This window comes from Accipiter gentilis, chromosome 26 (assembly GCF_929443795.1).
Source record: "Accipiter gentilis chromosome 26, bAccGen1.1, whole genome shotgun sequence".
NCBI classification, from domain to species: Eukaryota; Metazoa; Chordata; class Aves; order Accipitriformes; family Accipitridae; genus Astur; species Astur gentilis.
In genome coordinates, this window is record NC_064905.1 from 17,212,107 (window position 1) to 17,230,776 (window position 18,670).

The 18,670-nt window shown below is 42.4% G+C and overlaps 1 protein-coding gene across 1 annotated transcript in view; it reads left to right on the forward strand.

The window, feature by feature from the left end:
• Positions 1 to 18,670, forward strand: part of ADAMTS2 (ADAM metallopeptidase with thrombospondin type 1 motif 2) — a 189,676-nt gene that overhangs the window by 125,422 nt on the left and 45,584 nt on the right. Inside the window, exons 4-5 of the mRNA XM_049829624.1 lie at positions 3,404 to 3,606; positions 14,758 to 14,841. Coding sequence (XP_049685581.1) covers positions 3,404 to 3,606; positions 14,758 to 14,841 — 287 coding nt within the window. The remainder of the gene's footprint in view (positions 1 to 3,403; positions 3,607 to 14,757; positions 14,842 to 18,670) is intronic.

Sequence of the window (18,670 nt, forward strand, 5' to 3'; positions counted from 1 at the left end):
TGAAAATGAACATCTGATGGAGAGGTCTTGGGCTGATTTAGTAAAACACAGTGCAGTTTGAGATGTCTTTTGGGGTGTTATTGTGCAAAGTGCAGGGGTGATCAGAAGGAAGGTAACATGAAAAAATGTGAAGGAGGAGTTTGGTGTCTTATTTAGTTCTTTGAGTTTTTCTCTTGAGCTTTTCTAGCATATTGTTAGCAGTACAATGATACAACACAGTTACTGATGTTAACTCAGGAAAGTTGAGATGCCAAAACATGACAGATTTCTCATTTACTATAGATGCAACTTTGTTTCACTCCCTCTGCAGAAAGATGCAGGTATTAATTTGATGTGGACGTAACTGTCATTTAGGAGCAAATACAAGATGGGTATAACACAGCATGGGCCAACAAATCCAACAATTCATCATCCAAGAGACTCGGAGGCAGAGCCGTGTGGTCAGGCTCTGTGTGGAGGCATCCCTGGCCGTCCCACGAGAGCCTCCCGGGAAAGGACACTTGGTGGGAAGCTGGGATGTGAATCAAAGGTCTTGCAGCTACTGTTGCAAATGTTTTGAGCTGTGCTGCTGGTCTTGGGATGTTTCCAGTGCCAGCTGGAGCTGGTGCGGTACACTCTCTGCTGGGAAGCACATTGGGTCGGTGCCTCGGAGGTACCAGTGCCCACGGGGCATGTTGTCTTGAGGAGGTAACGCTCAAGAGCTGAAGGTAGATGTGGGTGTGGGGAATTTTTATGCTCCAAGCACAATTTAAAGTAGTTGGTTGGCACCCACTGGCAGCGAGATGACTCCCAGGTAACCTCCTGATAACTTTTCTCAGGAGTCAGCAGGACTGTAAGGGCTATAGTGTGACAGTGATGAAGTGAGGAGCGAAGAGGGAGGACAGGCAGTTTTCACTGCAGGATGGTAAATGCAGGATGGTAGCATCGCATTTTGCCTCTGGCTGATTTACTCGCAGCAGGAATAAAGATACCGCACCAGGAGTTACTTTGACTTTGACACGTAAGGGAAAGAAATGAAAGCACAAAATACTCCTGATACCTTGACAGCCAACCGTCCACCAGGGTAACAGCCCCCCCGGGCAGCAGAGCTGCCCATCTGCAGCCGCAGCACAGGGCTCGGGCTCTCCCCGCCTGCCCAGCACCGCTGTTCTGCAGTAGCAGGTCTGATATCTTTGGCCTTGCTGCTGATTGCTGTAGGTTTTTTGTGAGCAGCAGAGAGAGGACACGACCTGCAGCCCCTGCCAGCCTAGTCTTACTTTTCTGGAGAGCTTTTAAGATATGTGGTCAAATTTTACAGTAACTGTGATTTGCTTTATAGATCATGAGTGTTTGATTGCCCCGTGATCCCCTAGCAAATCCCCTGAGACCGCTGTGGTAGCCAGGTAATTACTTCTGGGTGCTAGCAAGGATTAACACCGAAGTTTTCCCGGTGGAGCAAACATGAGTGGGGCTGGAGCTGGCTGCTTGGCAGGTTTTGAGCCCTGATAAAGAGCTGTCTCCATCGCTGCAAGGCCAGACCCCTTCCCCCTCCACGGTCAACCTGGGAGTGACAGCTGGGCTCTGCGTGAAGAGTGAATTTTCATGCTGAATCATGGATTCTGACCAGACTAATTTTAAAAACTTGCAGCCCCAGGAGCAGAAGCTGCTGGGAGCCTTGAGGCTGGCAATGAGAAACGTGGTGTTGTGCTTATTAGCCGCATTAAGCGCTGCCTTCCCAGGAGAAGGACGTTGTGGCTCCGTGGGGATGTAGGACCACCGCGTGGGACCTTCTGTCTCCCTGGTGAGCGAGGGGAGCTCTGCCTGGGCAGCGCGGTGGCCTGGAGCTGTGGGTCTCATGACAAACATGTCCTTCAAGCTTGGTGGAGACACGGTAAGGAGCTGCCCAGGCAAATGTGTCTTTCGGGGACTGTCCCTCGGCTGGAGGTCTCTTCTAGGAGGCACAGAGGCAAACGTCTCACCACACGAGGCACAGCCTGAAGCACGGGGCAGTGAGGAACGCTGGGGGCCGGGGAGGCCAGGCCTGTGTCCCTCCTGGCAGCCAGAGGCCGTACGGGTCGGGACGCTGTCGTCAGCGCAGCGGGAGCCGCGGGGGGCTCTGCTCAGGCTGCGCATTGCCCGGGACCCGCTGAAACGGCAGCCCGAGGCAGCGGTCTTAAGGCAAGAGCACGGATGCTCTTGTAATGAGCCCAGTGGTTTGGTGACTCATTCTTCCCTTCCCAAGCAGCCAGTTTTGATGTGAAAACTTCAATAAATGAAGATGGAGAATCCACTTTTGTAACACTTCCAAGAGTTGTTTCTTATTTCTGCTTTGAAGGCGATGGCTTTAGCTTCCTCCCTTTGCTTCCTATTACGCTTCTGTGAACTAAGCACTGGGAGCCTTTAATCAATCCATAGCGCTCTCGGTGCCTTTCTTTGCCTCTCTGAGCAAGTCTTTTCCTGACATTCTCTGAAATCGAGGTTCACGGTGGGGCTTCCAGGGCTCTTGTAATGCAAATGATAATAATGATATTAATGCCAATCATTGTCATTCTACAGGGTGAAATGTCAAGATTCTGTATTTTCATGATAATTTTTAGTAGGTAGGTGCCACATTAACTGTATCCGTCCTGTCAGAGGACGTGCTTTTCATATCACAAAGACTATTAGATATCATTAGTTATAAAGTTGACTACTGTTGTGCCTGATGGACTGGTCTCTGACATACAATAATGCAAAGTGACATGGCAAATTGGGAATGAAGGTTGAAAATCTGTTTAAAAAAATTGTGAACGTAGCTATAAGTTAATTAATTTCATATCTAAAATGTGTTCCTGAGTTGTAACAATAAAGAGGATCCATGTTGCTACTGTTGAATTGGATGTGTCTAGGAAAGGAGCTAATGTGTTGAAGCTGGAGGGATTGGTTTGTTACTACCTGCCTGGATAGGAAAAGGCTATATTGGCAACTGCACTTGCCTTGAAATAGGATTCTGTGGGCAGTAAGGTCAGATTTTGAAGTATGGTGTCTATCTTTAATTGTTCTGAAATGTAGGATATCCTTGGTAGCACAAGACTCCTGAACGGTGTATTTTTATTATAAGTAGTTTTAGGCAACAAGTATTTTACTGCAAACAGCTCCATTCTTCTCATCAAGACATTGGTATGACTTGCTCTCCTTTTGGCCTTGCATTTATTACACTTTATTACTTTGTAGAAAGTATTGCTTTTACTTTGCAAAGTAAAAATCTTTTGGGTCAGATTTCTCTCTCATTTAGGTCATTTTTAATTGACATTAAGTAAAACTAATGCTGTTATGTAACACACAGAACATAACAAATGCTGCTACTTTGAATTTATACCAGCTTAGCTGAGACCTAAGCCTGAACTTCTCTTGGTTGATAACTCATTTGTCTGTTTGATTTCAGCGGCTAACCTCACTAATTTGGATAGTCTCGACAGCGCATTGAGCTTTATCGAAGACCGGGTGCAGAGATCGAGGCGGCGCTATCGAAGGCATGCAACGGAGGATGATTACAACATTGAAGTCCTTCTGGGGGTTGATGACTCAGTTGTTCAATTCCATGGGAAAGAACATGTTCAGAAGTACTTGCTGACCCTGATGAATATTGTGAGTACAACCCCAATAACTGCGCTGTGGGAAGGCACTGAAGGACAGGGAATGTAGGTTGGTTTAGCCGTTCGAGTAAGACATAACAGGTCTTTCTCATGGCGGGAGATAAAACAACTCTAGGAGGAAAATCCAGGCCACTTTCAGAAAAGCCAAAGCGGGAGAAGGAAAAGAAGAAGAAGGGGCCAAGGAAGAAGCTGACCGTGGGACTCTTAAGATGTTCAAAGTCCTGCTTATGTGCTTTGGTGGATGGGGGCACAGGGTCAGGGGCTCAGGTTCTTGGAAGTCATTACTTTTTAGCTGTATATTCCCTTAACCTAAGCTCCCTGCCAAAAAACATGGTTTGGAGAACTGTCTTCAAGTAAGGTTCTATTAGAAACTTCGATTGGCTCATACATTTTTAAAACTACTCAGTTAAATCCTTTGATTCCCCAACAACCGCTTTAGGTCCCAGGCCACCTACCTACTCCTTGTTCCCCCTGCAGTAAGATGTTATGCAGTATATCACTGAACTTTCTTAAATTGATTTAGTATTTACTCCGTGACTGACATCTTTAGGTTTCCTTAGTTAAATATTTAATCTTCAGAACCATAGTCTGTGCAACAGACTATATAGTGTAGTAGTGATGAAAGGAGACACTTGAGAATATTATCTTTGAAAGAACCATTTTTTCTTTCTAAATATCAGCACAGCAGACCTGTAGTACCCCAGTCAGTAAGCAAGGACTCTATTTTGTGCGAAAAGAATCAAGTTTTGAAATTCATCTCTATTATAGATCAAAATCAAAATACGTTTTATGCTTCCGGCCAAAAAAATGGAAGTGAGTGGTGTAGCCCCTTTCATAGGCAACTCATTCGGGGATGACTTTCTTCCTTCTCATTCTCATCTGGAACAGGAGTCTCTTCTCAATAGAACACACTTCTGTAAAAACTTCAGGTTCAGTGAATGTGTGTTCTTAGTGAGATATTCTTGAGTAAAAAATTGTAGGTCTGCTCTGTTTTTGACACATGGAGTACGACTGCTGAAGTTTACAGTCAGGTCAAGAGGATGTGTCTGTAGGTAACTTCTTGGCATACAAACCACAGAGGCAGATATGTGGACAGAAACCCAGGCTATTAGGTACATTTGCCTGGGATGTATCTTTTCCAAGATATATTTTTTTAATTATGAAGCTTGGTGGTTTTTTTTCTTTATTACGTTCTTTTAACAATGTGTAGAGTGTCACTGTTTTTCACTTTAAATGAGAGGTGGAATACCATTTAAGAAAATCCCTCCTGTGATATAAATTCAGTTGCACTGACTTTTTATGACGGTATTGTAAATAGTTAAAAACCTGCACTAACATTAGAGTTATAGGGTACTTAATGTCTGCTCTGATGGCTGTAAATACATGTATTCTAACAGAAATGACATAGTGAATTTCATTTATTTGTGTGGTTTGTTTCCTCTGAGGCTTAAAACAAAGTCTACAGTAAAACAGATGGTTTTATACATCTCTAAATTAACAAGCCAAACAGGCCAAACCGGGAATGTGGCAAACAGGCTGAAACAGATTAAACAGGACTCTTTACTTATCATGTCACTTAAATCTATTTTTAAGAATTAAAATATACAGTAATGGTAAAGAAGCCATAAATGTTCCAGCTCTGGAATATACTTTTTCCTAATTTTAGCAAACCATCCAACACACAAATTGTAAGAAATAACAGCCCTTAAGCATGCCGTCTCTGCAAGTGGTTTAGAAAGTGCAGCCTGTGTAACTGTACCCACAGGGCTGCAGCAGCTCTTGGCATAGGCAGTAGTTGTTCTCTTGGGAGATCTGAGGTAGAAACATGTCTTTTGGGGACTGAGGATGTGTCCCTTGCCTTATGTCCAAATACGAGGAACAGTTTGAAATCCACAAGGCCTTTTGAGGAGGCTCTGGATAGTCTTTGGCAGTCATCAGCGTCGTCCTGTTCTTTCCTTCTTCCAAACTCAGCTGGTTTCTGGAGTCTGTATTTTAGCAGAGGGCTGGGTGATGGTAACCAGTTCTGTTTCCAGCTGTCCACGTGTTGCTCCAGTATAGGGAGGCAAGAGGGGTTTGTTACTGCAGATACCGGGTGATGCTGGGGACCTGTACCGTGTCGAGGGACGTCACAGCGCTGAACTTCTCCGTCCCCTTGGCAGTGTAACTCCAGCTAGCAGCTCCTCCAGCTTTTGCCCTCATTGCTAGACGGATGCAAGGCAATTTTCTGTGTAGACCATTGCTTTGGTTTCCTTTGCTGAAATTCACACGGGGACTTCCCGTTGTCCTCTCTTCCACCTCCTTGAGTAGTTGGGGCTGGTTTTGTAGAAAATAGGCCCAATATAAAAAGCCTTGGGGTCTCTAGCTGTTAGGGGTTACATGTACGCAGTATGTTTCTGACGAGATGCCTAAGTCCAAGAGTCGCTGAAAAAGAAGAGACAGCTACAAAAAATTCCAGCTGTCTTTTTAAATCTGGTGGAAGATCCTACCATAACCACCAGACTGTGTGTACCCTGCTGGTTTTATGGATGTAATCAATTAGCTTCATACAGTAACAAGGCATTAAACATAAAATCAGTTAACTTCGTACGGTAACAAGGTAGTAAGCAGGAAATCAAAGAATGCATAGTAAGTAAATAAAATAATAGTGGAAGTATTTACTGGAGATGAGAGGGTGATCAAATAGTTGACTATCTGTGGTTCCAAAAATGAAATAAGTCCCAGGTGAATCCTCCCTTATGCCCGAGCTCCTGAAGGCATGACATCACTTTCCCAGAAGCAACTCCCAGCATGGCTGCTTCTCCCCATTTTTCTTGATTTCACTGTGTGTGATGGCCTGAGCAGTTGTCCTTAATTAACTTTTCCCAGGGATCTTGGGTGGAACCCTACCACCAACCCAATCAAAACAATATTTTTTTCAAGCCCGGTGCAATGACTTATTCAGTAAATCTGTTTTGTGCTGCTTAAGTGACGTGTTGCAGTCCACACCTAAAAGCCATAAAGCAAGAAAAAACAGAGGCTGGGTGTCCTGGCTATCTTGAAAAGCTGTGCTAATATTTATCCCAAAGTTTGGAAATGAAGTCACTCCCAAACGAATGCTGATAGACGCCAGAGGATTTTTAACGCCTTGGGCTGCAGCCACGTATCGCCTGACTGTACGCCAGCCGTTTCACTGCAGTGAGCTCGGCCTCTTGCCACCCCCTTTTCATCCTCCAGTCATTTCCTTATACAAAACCTCTGGTTTCTCTTGACATCCTCTCTTTTCTCTGCTCGGCACCATCGGGACATTCAGTCCATCTTTGGAAAATATGCCATTGTTTTCACTTTAGAGACCCTCGGCTGCCTCTTGCTTGCACCATTTTCTTTCGTACATCATGCTGTGTTTTCTCCTGGGAAGGATATTAGCTTGCACAGTCCTCTGCATTTCCAAGTGTGAGCCCACACATTGCACAAATTAACTTTGTATTTATAGCATGCAGGAGCATTGCAACAGAGGAGAGATATTTGGGCAGTATCTTGCAGCTCTGTAGTTTGCTCAAGAACGTGGAAGGTAATTTAATTTCAGCAAGAAGGCGGCGAAAATTCCCAGGGATTTTATCTGCTCATACAAGTGTTTGGAAATATTAGAAAAGCGCAAGGCTAGAAGCGGCATTGGAGAATTATCTTGTTCCTTGGGAAACAAAAGGATTTCACTGCAGGATGCTTCGGGAGGACGAACAGGGTGCTGAATGGGCATTATTGAGCTAAAGTGGGTATTGGTGGTAGCCAGCCCTGGGGCTGAAATTCTCTGATCATTTCATAACCCTCTTTAAAATAGTTTTCAGGATGAAGCAGGCCTTTTGCCACCTGCTGTGGAAGAGCAGCTGACCTGAGACTCACCAGTACACTTACCTGATTGATTAGGGGATCAGCCTCTACAATCCTGTGTTTAGGGTCACATCCAGGATGGATATCTTCAAAACAGACTTCCTAAAGAGGCAGGGGTAGAATATGTGATCTGACACTATTTCGGCCATTCCAAATAGCAAAGTCTCACGAAATAAGCTCAACTGCAAATGGTTTTGAATGTCTTGGCTTCACCCGTCTTGACTTCAAGTCTTCAACTTGCATGCCCCTCTTCGAGTTGTGGGGGTTTTTTTCCCAGCGAGGCCCCTGTTTTAGCTCTTTCTTGTATCTTTTGTCCTTCTTCCCCCACAATATTCCTCAATTCCTTCACTACCTCATTTTCTAATGCTGGCAGTTGTCATTCTTGCATACTTTTTGGAAGAATTTGTCTACAAAGTATGTACGTTTTTTGATTTTTGGACAATTTCCAGGGGCAGAAAAATCCTATTTCCTTTCCATCCCTTGACTATAAAAGATGTGATATTGCAGTATTTAGGGGTTAGCCTCTGTTACGTCCGTGTAATGGATATATGGCCAAAATGTTTACAATGCTAAAACCCATCTCTTCAAAGTAGATAGCAGCCTAATTGCCATTATTTCAAAGGGAGATAGATCCTAAATAGGATTTATGCCACACTCTGGGCTAGATTTGTCTGAGTATTTAGTCATTTACCTGCCTTTGAAATCAGTGAGAATCAGTTTTAAAAATTAGCCCATGGGATTATGTCTCTCTCAGACTTTAAGTGAAACTTCAGCTCCAGAACAAATACATTAAACAACTTTTCCTTTGAATAACTGAAATCAATGGGAGTTATGCAGCTGGGGGCTTTGGAAAGTCCCCGGAGTCTTTCACCTGCATCTATCACCACTACACATGTCTTTGAAATTGTGGCCCTGAAGCACTTTTGAATATGTTATCTGTCCTCTTTAATAGGATGTACATGATACTGCTATTATAGACGAGATTTCTGCTTTCGGATCTCTAGCTGATGAGGGATGAAGATTTGCAGGTACAGAACAGCAAGCCCCTAATGAGAGGAAAGGGCAGAAATGCCATCGGTTTCTAACTGGCAGTTGGATGAAAACCTGAAAGCATGCCTAATTCAAGCTGTTAAAAAGAAAGTGATGATTGAATACTTTGAAATAATGGTGCACCCTGTATTCAGAATCATCCTTCTTTAAACTAAAAAGTAATTTTTTAGACAGGAAGGATATTTCAGTAATATAGAATTGACGGGATTTTAAAAAATTAAATCATTTATAAGCACCAATGCTCATTATTTCAAATCAGTTTATTTCAATATGTGCACTTCAAATCTGAACTAACTCTAAGAAGTTCCACAAATAACAAATGCAAGTCCAGCTCTATTCATCTGAGAGACTTCAGCTGTCAATAGTGGAATTATAAATTGTTTGAAAACTCAAGTATATATATGTGAGTTAACTCCACGTTTAGACTGTTCATTATAAACCAGTAGCTGTGACTACGGAGAAGAACAGTTTCTGATGAGGCCTCAGGAGATTATTTTTGTTCATTATCTTGATTGCCACACTACAGTGGAACTTGTACTTGGGCTCGGGCATTCAGGAGGTCCTGCATGAAATACCTCCTCTGAACTCCTACAGGTTTTATTCATTTTCACAGGGGTATTATTTCCAGTGTCAATTAGGTGAGTATTGCTCATTATTATTAACTGGAAGGTGCCTTGCTGCCCTGTTGGATACAGCACAGAGCATCACACAGGGTTTGGTACCATCCTTGAGGCAGAGGGTAGTTCCTATTAAAAGATAGATTTTTCCTTTACTCCAGATACCGACATGAACTTTAGCTGTAAAGGTTGCAGTCAGGGACTTTTGAGTTGTGACAGTGTGGTTTGTGTGATGGAGTATGGATAATTAGTATCAGCTTTCAAATTTTGGATGCTTTTCTTAACCAAACCACTAAGATTTTAAGAGGTCACCATATTTATTGCATTGCCACCACACCCCTATCCCTTGTAGTAATATAATAAATGAATCTGCTTAATTATTTTATGACACTATAGTTGATTTTATTAAAGTGATCTTGAGACAGTAATTCAAACAAATACTGAGTCTTTTGGTGCAAAGGTAAATTACAGCGTTCAGAGAAACTTCTCAGAGCAGTGGTTTGTGGGCAAGAATGAGGAGTTCCAAGAGCCTGAGGGAGGAACTAAGAAAAATAAATTAGTCATTAAGTCAGAAAACAAAATATATGACCTTTCTAAAGACAACGTTACAGTTGAAGATGAGATAGAGACCCGTAACACGAAGCTACCTAGTGCCTTGCCAACACATCTGCTCTGGGAAATGTTTTTCATTTTGATCAGAAGCAGCTAACTTGGACTTGGTAACATCTACTGACTCTCACACCAGGGAAGGTAAATCAGGACTCGGACTCGGACTCGTGTTTGCATACAAAATGCCAGATTCTTATCTCCGTTTTGCAATGTACATTGCCAAGCTCTTCTAGAACTGCCTGTTGCCTGTGGTTTTGAGCAGAATGATAGATGGTTTTTTCCAAATCTGAGATCACAGTTTGACCTTTAAGTTTCATGTGTGTTGTGTGGTTTCATTATTCTCTTTTCCTTGTGCCACTCAACAAACATTTCAGAAAAAAAGAGTTCCTCTCGGAGGAAATGAGGAAATGCCTTGTAAGGACTAGAAAGGGAGACTGGGAGCCCTGGATTTTGCCTGATGACTTTCTATATGACCATAGTTTATCCACCCGAAGAATTGATGTAATGTTATTCCTGTGGGATTAAGATGAAGCTTTGGGAATGTTAGAAATGTTAGTTTGGGATCTTCAAAAGCATAAAGGAGGTGATGAAAATCGAAGAGGATAGTGGTGTTTGAAGTGGGAACACAGAAAAATAAAGTGAGAGGAGAATGCTTTTGGGAGGGTCAGATTACAAAAGTTTGTGCTCACTATACACCATGACATTTCTGGTTCCTATTCTGTAATTCAAAACAGCCGTTTCTTACAGAAATAGACAATCACTGGATGCCCACCAGGCACCGAGGCTTTGCTGCAGATAATTATGATCTGATGAATGAGCTGCATCTCGGGCTGGGCTCAAACAATGGCTTGCCAGGAGCTCTGCCATCCCATGGGGAAGGCGCTGATGCTCTCCAGCTCCTCTGCTATCGCTCTGGCAGAGATCCACTCCTGGTCCCCGCTCTGCCCCAGAGCACGTAGCCATCGGTAGTTTCTGCAGCAGTAGTTACGTAAAGATTTTGGGTGATCAAAGAGCAGTCTCATCGGGTTGGACGGAACAGCAATTTGTGGTGGCTGACAAGCCAGATGCATAAACTGCCTCTTGTATTGTGCCCTCCACAAATGGTTAGACGAGCCCTCTGATGGCAGCTGTAGCTGGGTCAGATCTGTTTGAGGGTGATGGTAGCCAGAGGTTGAAACTATTAGATGTCCGTCAGGGCTGTGTGCTCAGGGAGCCCGAGGAAGCGGTGCTTACCCAACCGCACGGTGCAATGCGCGGAGCCGCGGAGGGTGCGCCTCGGGATGAACTCGGCTGCGATGATTTACGGTTCAGCAGGATGGAGCCGTGTTGGGATGAAGTGGGCTGTCTTTTGCATAGCAGATACTAACAAAGTTTGCAAGGCTGGGAACTCCTTCAAACTGCATGAATGAGTTTGCCGATGACTTGCCAAGATATGCAGATTATTCTTTCTCCTATTGCGCATTGGTTTAATTAGAGATTCAGGGAACCACCTGGCTTTCCCTAAAAGTCCTGCCAGCTATATCAGCAGGTAACCTGCTCTGCACCAAGACTGGCAAAACTGCAGGCTGTGTTACAGCAGTTTTTAAAATTCCCTTTTAGGATTGGGCCCCGCTTTGCTCAATAATAAAAACTTCACAGTGCTTCTTTTAGAAAGCGTGATGCATCTCACAGACGCTTAGCTTGTCTTTAGCTGGGGTTTTTTGATGTATTCTACGTGCTTACTGTGCTGACTTGAAACTCACTCAGGGCGGAAGAATTATAAAATAAGCAGAGAGGGACAGAAGAAAAAAATACAGTCTTTGTTTTTCTTATGTTGCACCAATCTGTGCCAGCCTGACTTCTAAACAGAAGCTTTAAATAGAAATGCATGTTTTGCTTTGACTGAAATATCCCAGAATAATAAACCAAAATCATCCCAAAATAGTTTGGGAAGTACAATAGCCTGATGAAGGTCTCTTTACAGTATTCCACCATGCTTTGAATTCCTTGAGATTTACCCAGCCTTCTTCATCACCCTCTATAAATGCTGAATCACTGTAGGACATCTAACAAGATTTAACGCATTCACTGCCTTCAGTTCAGGAGCTGTGATTTTGGGCTGGTCTCTGTGTACTTTCTTTTCCTGTGCAGCAACATAATTTTAGACTTACTGGTCTAAGAACAGCGGGAGATCGACTGATTTTTCTTGTGTTGATATGAACCAGGATGCCCTACAGAAGTACGTAGAGATGCAGTAATGCAATCATTTTCACACCTGTGTGTACTTACTACACAGACATCTGAACATATACAGCCATTGTCTGATTATCTCTGCTTTGAAACAGACATTTCAGCAGTTGTTTTGGATGAGAGCCTGGAGCTTTCCGATTCCACAGGTTGGTCGGTCATTTTGTGCCCTAGACAAAGAACTGCATAGGTGTGGCATTCCCATTGAAATAACAGGTGGAAATTTGGAGAATCTGATCTAGGGATTGTGGACGACCTTTTGATGTGTGCACTTTTCATGAATGTTTGAGAACACAACATTTAATCGCTTGGATCTCGTTATCTTTAATAACTTCCTGAAACAAATAGATGCAATTGAGGCAATGCTGAAAAAAGAAAAAGCATCTATTTCAGCGTATTATCTACGTGCAGAGAGACACTACTAGTAAAGCCATAGTTTAGCTTAGAGAAAGGCGCAGAGGGTTCAATTCAGCTGCTGTGTGAAGAGGGGTTGAACTCATCCTTATTAATGAAACCAAGACCCAGAGCTTTGAATTGACCCACTGTCTTGCAGAAAATCCAGTATCCCAGGAGAACTGAGCAGCTTTTTACAGTGCTTGCGCTTTTCTGTTCATTCACAGTTTGTTTGTTAGATGTCATTTGCATGAACAGTCAAACAGTGTTTCAATTCTGTTCCATCAACGTTTTCAAGCCAAGATTCTTTTTGGCACGCAACAGCGATAGGGTTGTTCTGTTACTCAACTATTGTTAAAAGAGGCTTAGGTTAAATTCTGGAAGTTAATGAGGGAGCGGTGTGCAGCAATTTGGATTATGCTTTATGAACTAATTAAATACTTATTTACATGCTGTGTTTACTGTCCTCTATACACAGGAGTTTTTGTTCAGTACTCATTTCATGTATAGGTAATTTACAGCTTATTTCAGCCTCATATCCTTGATGCGTGTGCTCTCTTCCCGCTACACAAAGAGTGAGGCAAATTAATATCCTTGCCTCCCTTGACAACATGCAAGGGTCTTTTTCCTGAGTGAAAGAATTTTTGTAAAGCAAAATGCATGTCTTACCTCTTTATAATCTGTGTTCAGTAATGGTCCTCAGAGTAAATGCAAAAGATTTTTTAAAATAAAGTTAGTCTTCTAACGTCTTATTTAGACAAGTAAATGAATGATCTAATTTCCAGAGGTATTTTTTACAAAGCAGATCTGAACAGATCAGCCACTTCTACACCGCAATGAAAATAGCGGCCCCTGAAGCCGGTCATAGCCACAGGCTCCTCACCCACCACCTTCCAGCCAAGGATCTGCTCATCAACCGATAACGAGCCTGGATCTCGGGCATCCCACAGCACGTTCTGCGGGTGCCCGGGCAGATGCCCTGCAGGGTGCGAGTCTGCTCCTGGAGCCGCGGTTCAGCCACGCTGACTCCGAACCATCAGCGCAGGACGCTCAGGACTTTTGAAAATTTGGACTTTTACAGGCATAAAACTAGGCTCTTATATGCAAACGTACAGATAAAATGAATTAAAATTCACTTGAAAACGTCAATGCGGATTGCTTAGCAAAACCTACACTGATGTATTTAGTTTTAATGATACTTACAGAGATAAAAGATGGGCTATTAAAACTAGGGCTGATTGAAGAAACAGGACATTATTTACTATGTTGCTAATGAAAGGTTTTCTGAAAGTTACTTATTAGCTTGTAGTAATGAATCTGTTTTGCAGGAATAAATGAAATTTAGGTCCAGCCAGCAAAGCAGTCCAGTTTGGTGCGACCTTTACCAAGGGAAGGAGGTTTTAGGAAAGGCACTTACCTTGCAGGGAATCTCAGCCGCCTCTCGTAGTTTATAAAGCGAAACCCCTGCCATGTGGCTGAGTCTCATGCAGCCTTCATCACTGAATACCTAAATCAGCCTCTCTAACAGTTAATATTTACCTAGCTTGCTTGTGGCAGTGTTTCCTAAGTAATCTTTATACATCCACATTTCATTCTCTACTCTAAATATTTACAGTTTTCTTTTCAGTGTTCCTAGGGTGATTTCCCCCTGTGCATGTTCAGCTGTGTGGCTCTAGTATAAAAAAAAAAGACAGTTTTTAATTTGCTGGCATTTTGTAGCTTTTGTTCTGCTTGCAAAGTTTAACATTGATTAGTTTTGACACACAATAAAGCCAGCCCATGTGGCCGACCGTGCTTTTTGAGGGAGGTATATCCTCTTGTCAGAGTGTGGTGTGATGGGTCCCAGGTGGAAGAGTTACGGGGTGCAGATGAGCCGATCCAGCAGATGGCTCTCAGGAGAGAGGTCCTGTCCCTCTGCTCACTTGTCCCCTTCCCCATGCATGGTCTTGCCCAGCAGAGAGCTATTCAGGATTTTGCTTGGATTTCTGGGCTCCAGTGGGCATACACAGCTGGGATGAGGTAGGGAGGAGCTGGGAATCTTCCTTCTTAGCAACAGTAGCTGTTAGATCAGCTCCGCTGCATCGTGTAGGTGCACCATTACACATGTAAGCCTGTTTAGGCTGGCACTTAAATACCTGTTAATATGAAATCTCTGACGATGTGTTGATTTTAAACAATTTCCTGAATTACGGCCTGTTGGGAGGCTACAACAGGGTTTAGAAGAGAAAGCATTCCCTCTTGCTTTGGTGGAATTTTCCCCGTTTTATATATGATCACAAAGTGATCTTTGGCTTAATGACAGTGCATAAAAAGTACTGTTGTATCACTGCGTTCATAGTTCCTTGTTGCCAGTACCGTGGTTAAAGTGCTGAACTCTTTTGCAGGTTAATGAAATTTATCATGATGAGTCCCTGGGTGCTCACATTAATGTTGTCTTGGTGAGGATAATCCTGCTGAGCTACGGCAAGGTAAGTAAAGGTTAAATTAAACGGAGGATATCAATGTCTCTGAACTTCATTCTTTTATGAACAATGTAGTTACTGGTGACATGTATGGGGTTTGTATTTTAATTCATATATTGTCCTTACCAGTCTATGAGTATAAAGAACTTTTATGTTTATATATGTTTATCATTGAACTTCACATTTCAAATAATTTCAGTTTCTCCTGGGTTTTCACTGTGTCATTTTAAGTTGCTGCTTAGCTCTGGCAGTCTATCTTTCCACATTTGTTTGGAATAATCCATGAAATGTAGTGAACATTTTGGCTCCTAAAGAAAACACGAGGTGTTGTGGTAGAACTATGTAAGTAACAATAAACACAAGATCAGTTCTGCAAGACGCTGAGGGCGACGGCCTCATTCCAAGAACTCATTTAAACTTGTGCTTAACATTTGTGGGACAACACATGTGCTTAAAGTTAAGTGCAAGTTCCGTGGGATAAGGGCCAGAAGGCAAGAGCTCTGTAGATCAGATCTGTAATTAAGAATACCAAGTGTTCTTTCTCTCACTGTTTCTATGGAAGGAGTTACTCTACAGGCAAATTCGGGTAAAGAGGAATGAAATGCTAAATGGTTTCAATTGAACCGTTCAGTACCTATGTCCTATTTTTGCCAAATCAACATCAAATTCCACAGAAACAGGAACAGGGCGTTTTGAGTATGTTGATAAATGCTTTGGTTAAGGACACGTGATTTTAGTGCTCTCTACTACAGCCCAGCTGCTCAAAGCAGAGTGTTAAAATCTAATGTACCTTTCTGTGACTGGAGTTGCTGGTATTTGCATGTTCATGTAATAAACCTGGCCTCTGGAGGACTCTGTGTATGTTCATGCAAGTTGCTGAAATGCTACCAGTGAAAAGCCAGCACAGATGGCGTCAGTGGTGAAGCTCCACTGGCATTCACCAGTTTACCCTGCTCGACACCAGCTAAGATTTTTTCCTCCCCGGTGCAAATGAGGAAGCTCTGAGTTTTAGTCTGGACTTTGCTGGAGACCAGTTACGTGGATTTGGGATAAATTGTTCTGTTAGAGCTTCCCCATCCGAGAACTAAATGCACTGATCCATCTCTGCTCTTCCTGCAGTGATGTAGATGATGATGTAGTTATGTGTTTTGGATAAGCTCAATCAGATGTGTGTCCTAAAATAAAAGGTAAAAAAGGTCACATATGCCATTTTGTAATCAAAAGTTCATGATGCGTGTAGTTAACATTAAATTACAAAATAAATGAAATATCCTTGTGATTGCTGTAATGACAGCAATTTGAGGATTGCAGATTGGCTAATAATTCTCATAAAAATCTGATATTGCAGTAGTGGTAGACACCAGCAGAATTAGGACATGTGCTAGTCACTTCTTTGCTGTCCTTATTTCATAAGTATTTCATAATTGTTATGCTTGTCCATCTTTAGCCCTATAGATCCGCACCAGTCTGAACTCTGATAACTTCTGCCGTTTTTCTGATGGCAGACCATAGCTACAGTAGACCTAATTTTACCTTAAGAATCTTTATTTTCTTGTGAAGAATAAAGCATTGTCCATTGATAATTTGAAAGTTATCGATTTCATATTAATCTTCTTTAGAGAGTGGGGTGGAGCACAGAAACCACTTCGTGGTGGGTCTTTGGCCACATCACAAAAAGAGCCATTGCAGGTAGCACTGTGTAATCTCCTTGTGGATAGTCTGCTTCTGGATTCTAGATCTGTAATCTGCAGTGGACGATGTTTTACCTCCTGAGTTATCCTGCTGGTTTCAGCAGGGCATAAAATGGAATAATTCTAGTATCACAAGCTTGCCTTAAATAACCATGAAGATAATTTTTCTTGCATTTCTGTATCTGATTCTTATTTACATGAAAGGGAATTTATGGCTTTCTGAAAAAAGTAAAATGAATGTAAAAGGTATCATTTCAGAGCTCCTCCACCTGATGGTGTGGGGGCCAGCATGCCCTGGCTGTATAAGAATACATTTTTTTTTATGTTCGTGTTTTTAAAGCTCCTGATCGCAGGACTAGTAGCAGGGAGTAGAAGGTGAGGAGGTTTCTCTTCAGAGGGTTGGGATTATTTAGCAGTGGAAAAGCAGAGAGAAAAGGTGTGTAGTTCTTACTATCTGAACCTGTTCTGAGGAATTAGAACAAAGCCTTCAATATTTTACTGTGCCACACACCAGCACGAGCAATTTTTAGGAATATGTATTCCAAGTACATAATAAAAGGAAGGGCGCGTCTACAAGTTAAGGTAGTTCATGAATGAAGCAGCCTCTTTGGCTTCACAATATGAAAATATTATCCCAGTCTTGTTTGAGTAAGCATTTCTTTTGAAAGTGTGTAGCTGATATCTTCAGATTCATTTGCTTCACTGTAGACAATTTATGTATATTATCAAGGGTGCCATTTAAATAATCATAATAACTACATTATAGTTGATGAAGTATGTACCATCAACGTCAGGTTTATGACAGCACTCTGAGCTATTGCCAATTCTCCACCCCTGAACAACCTTCTACTGTACTGTGGGATTTTTTTAAAGAGGATTATATTATTTTATACAATATGTCATTTGTTGATAAGAATAATATGGACAATACTTGAGTTGCATAGCAACCAGCTTTTCAGTTCTTGCTTGAAGGTACTCCACTCCTTGAAATGTACTTATTTTTTAATATTTTCAAACACAGGCAACTGTACATTCAAAAGTTTCAATAATTTCAGTAATTGCATTAATTGCCGTGGTAAGATGAAAAAAATGGAAGATGTTCCATGGTGATGCCATGTTGAAATGACTTCAGGGGCAAATTCAAAAGATCTGACACGGTTTTACTGAATTAACACTTTGTGTAAGTTACCACCTCTGGACTTAGACTGAGGGTATGGCAAGTTGAGACGTGCCAGGGAGCACCAGGCTTGGATGCCGGCTGGGTGGTGTGTTGGAGGAGAGGGCAGCGTGTGGCTGCGCTGTGTCTGGGATAGGTGTGCCCAAGCTACCAGACCTTTCCTGACTCCCCACTTTTCTCTTAGTACTTCGAACAAATGACCAACGCTATCTGACATAGCAGAGGGGCTGATATGAAGGCTTCGACTACGCCTGGCTGCTGCCCACTCATTTACCAATTCCATCAACAGGACAGAAAAATGTATCCTGCAAAGGCTGGTCCATGTTTGCGGTGGCTTCGAAAGCTGCCATGCACTTCTCTGCATTTCCTTTACATTGAGTCCCAAAGTCACAGGCTTTTTTGATGTGATGGGATACTGCAAATAAGTAAACAGGGTACGTGCGGTGCATTTTTCTTCAAATGGGAAAAAGATGAGCTGGCTCGCTTCTGCCTTTTTGACTTCAGTAGTAGGAAGATTGCTTCCAAATTTTGGAAACTGCGGATACATTTGAGATGAATATAATTCGATGTTTGGGCAAATTATTCCATTTAGACCTATTTTGGTTGTAACGGCTCTGTAATCCAGCTAGCTCTAGAATACTCAGAGGAATAAGCAAAGCAACCACTATCACCAAGTGCAGAGGAGGTGGCAAGAGATGAGCTGAGAATGGTTTTAAAAACCCTGACTGGTTATTATAAAATTTGTTTGGAAACATTTAAATCCTGAGCACTGCATAAAATCCTCTCATCACCTCTTTGAGGTGGATGAATAAAAATTATTATTCCCATTTTACAGCTACAAAAACAAAGATGTTAAGTGTTATTTTCCAAGGCCACACGGAAGGCCACTGGCAGGCTGGGGATAAGACCTCATAAATTCCTGGCTCCAGCCCCACGCTCTGTCCATCAACAATGGTGACTTTGTGTG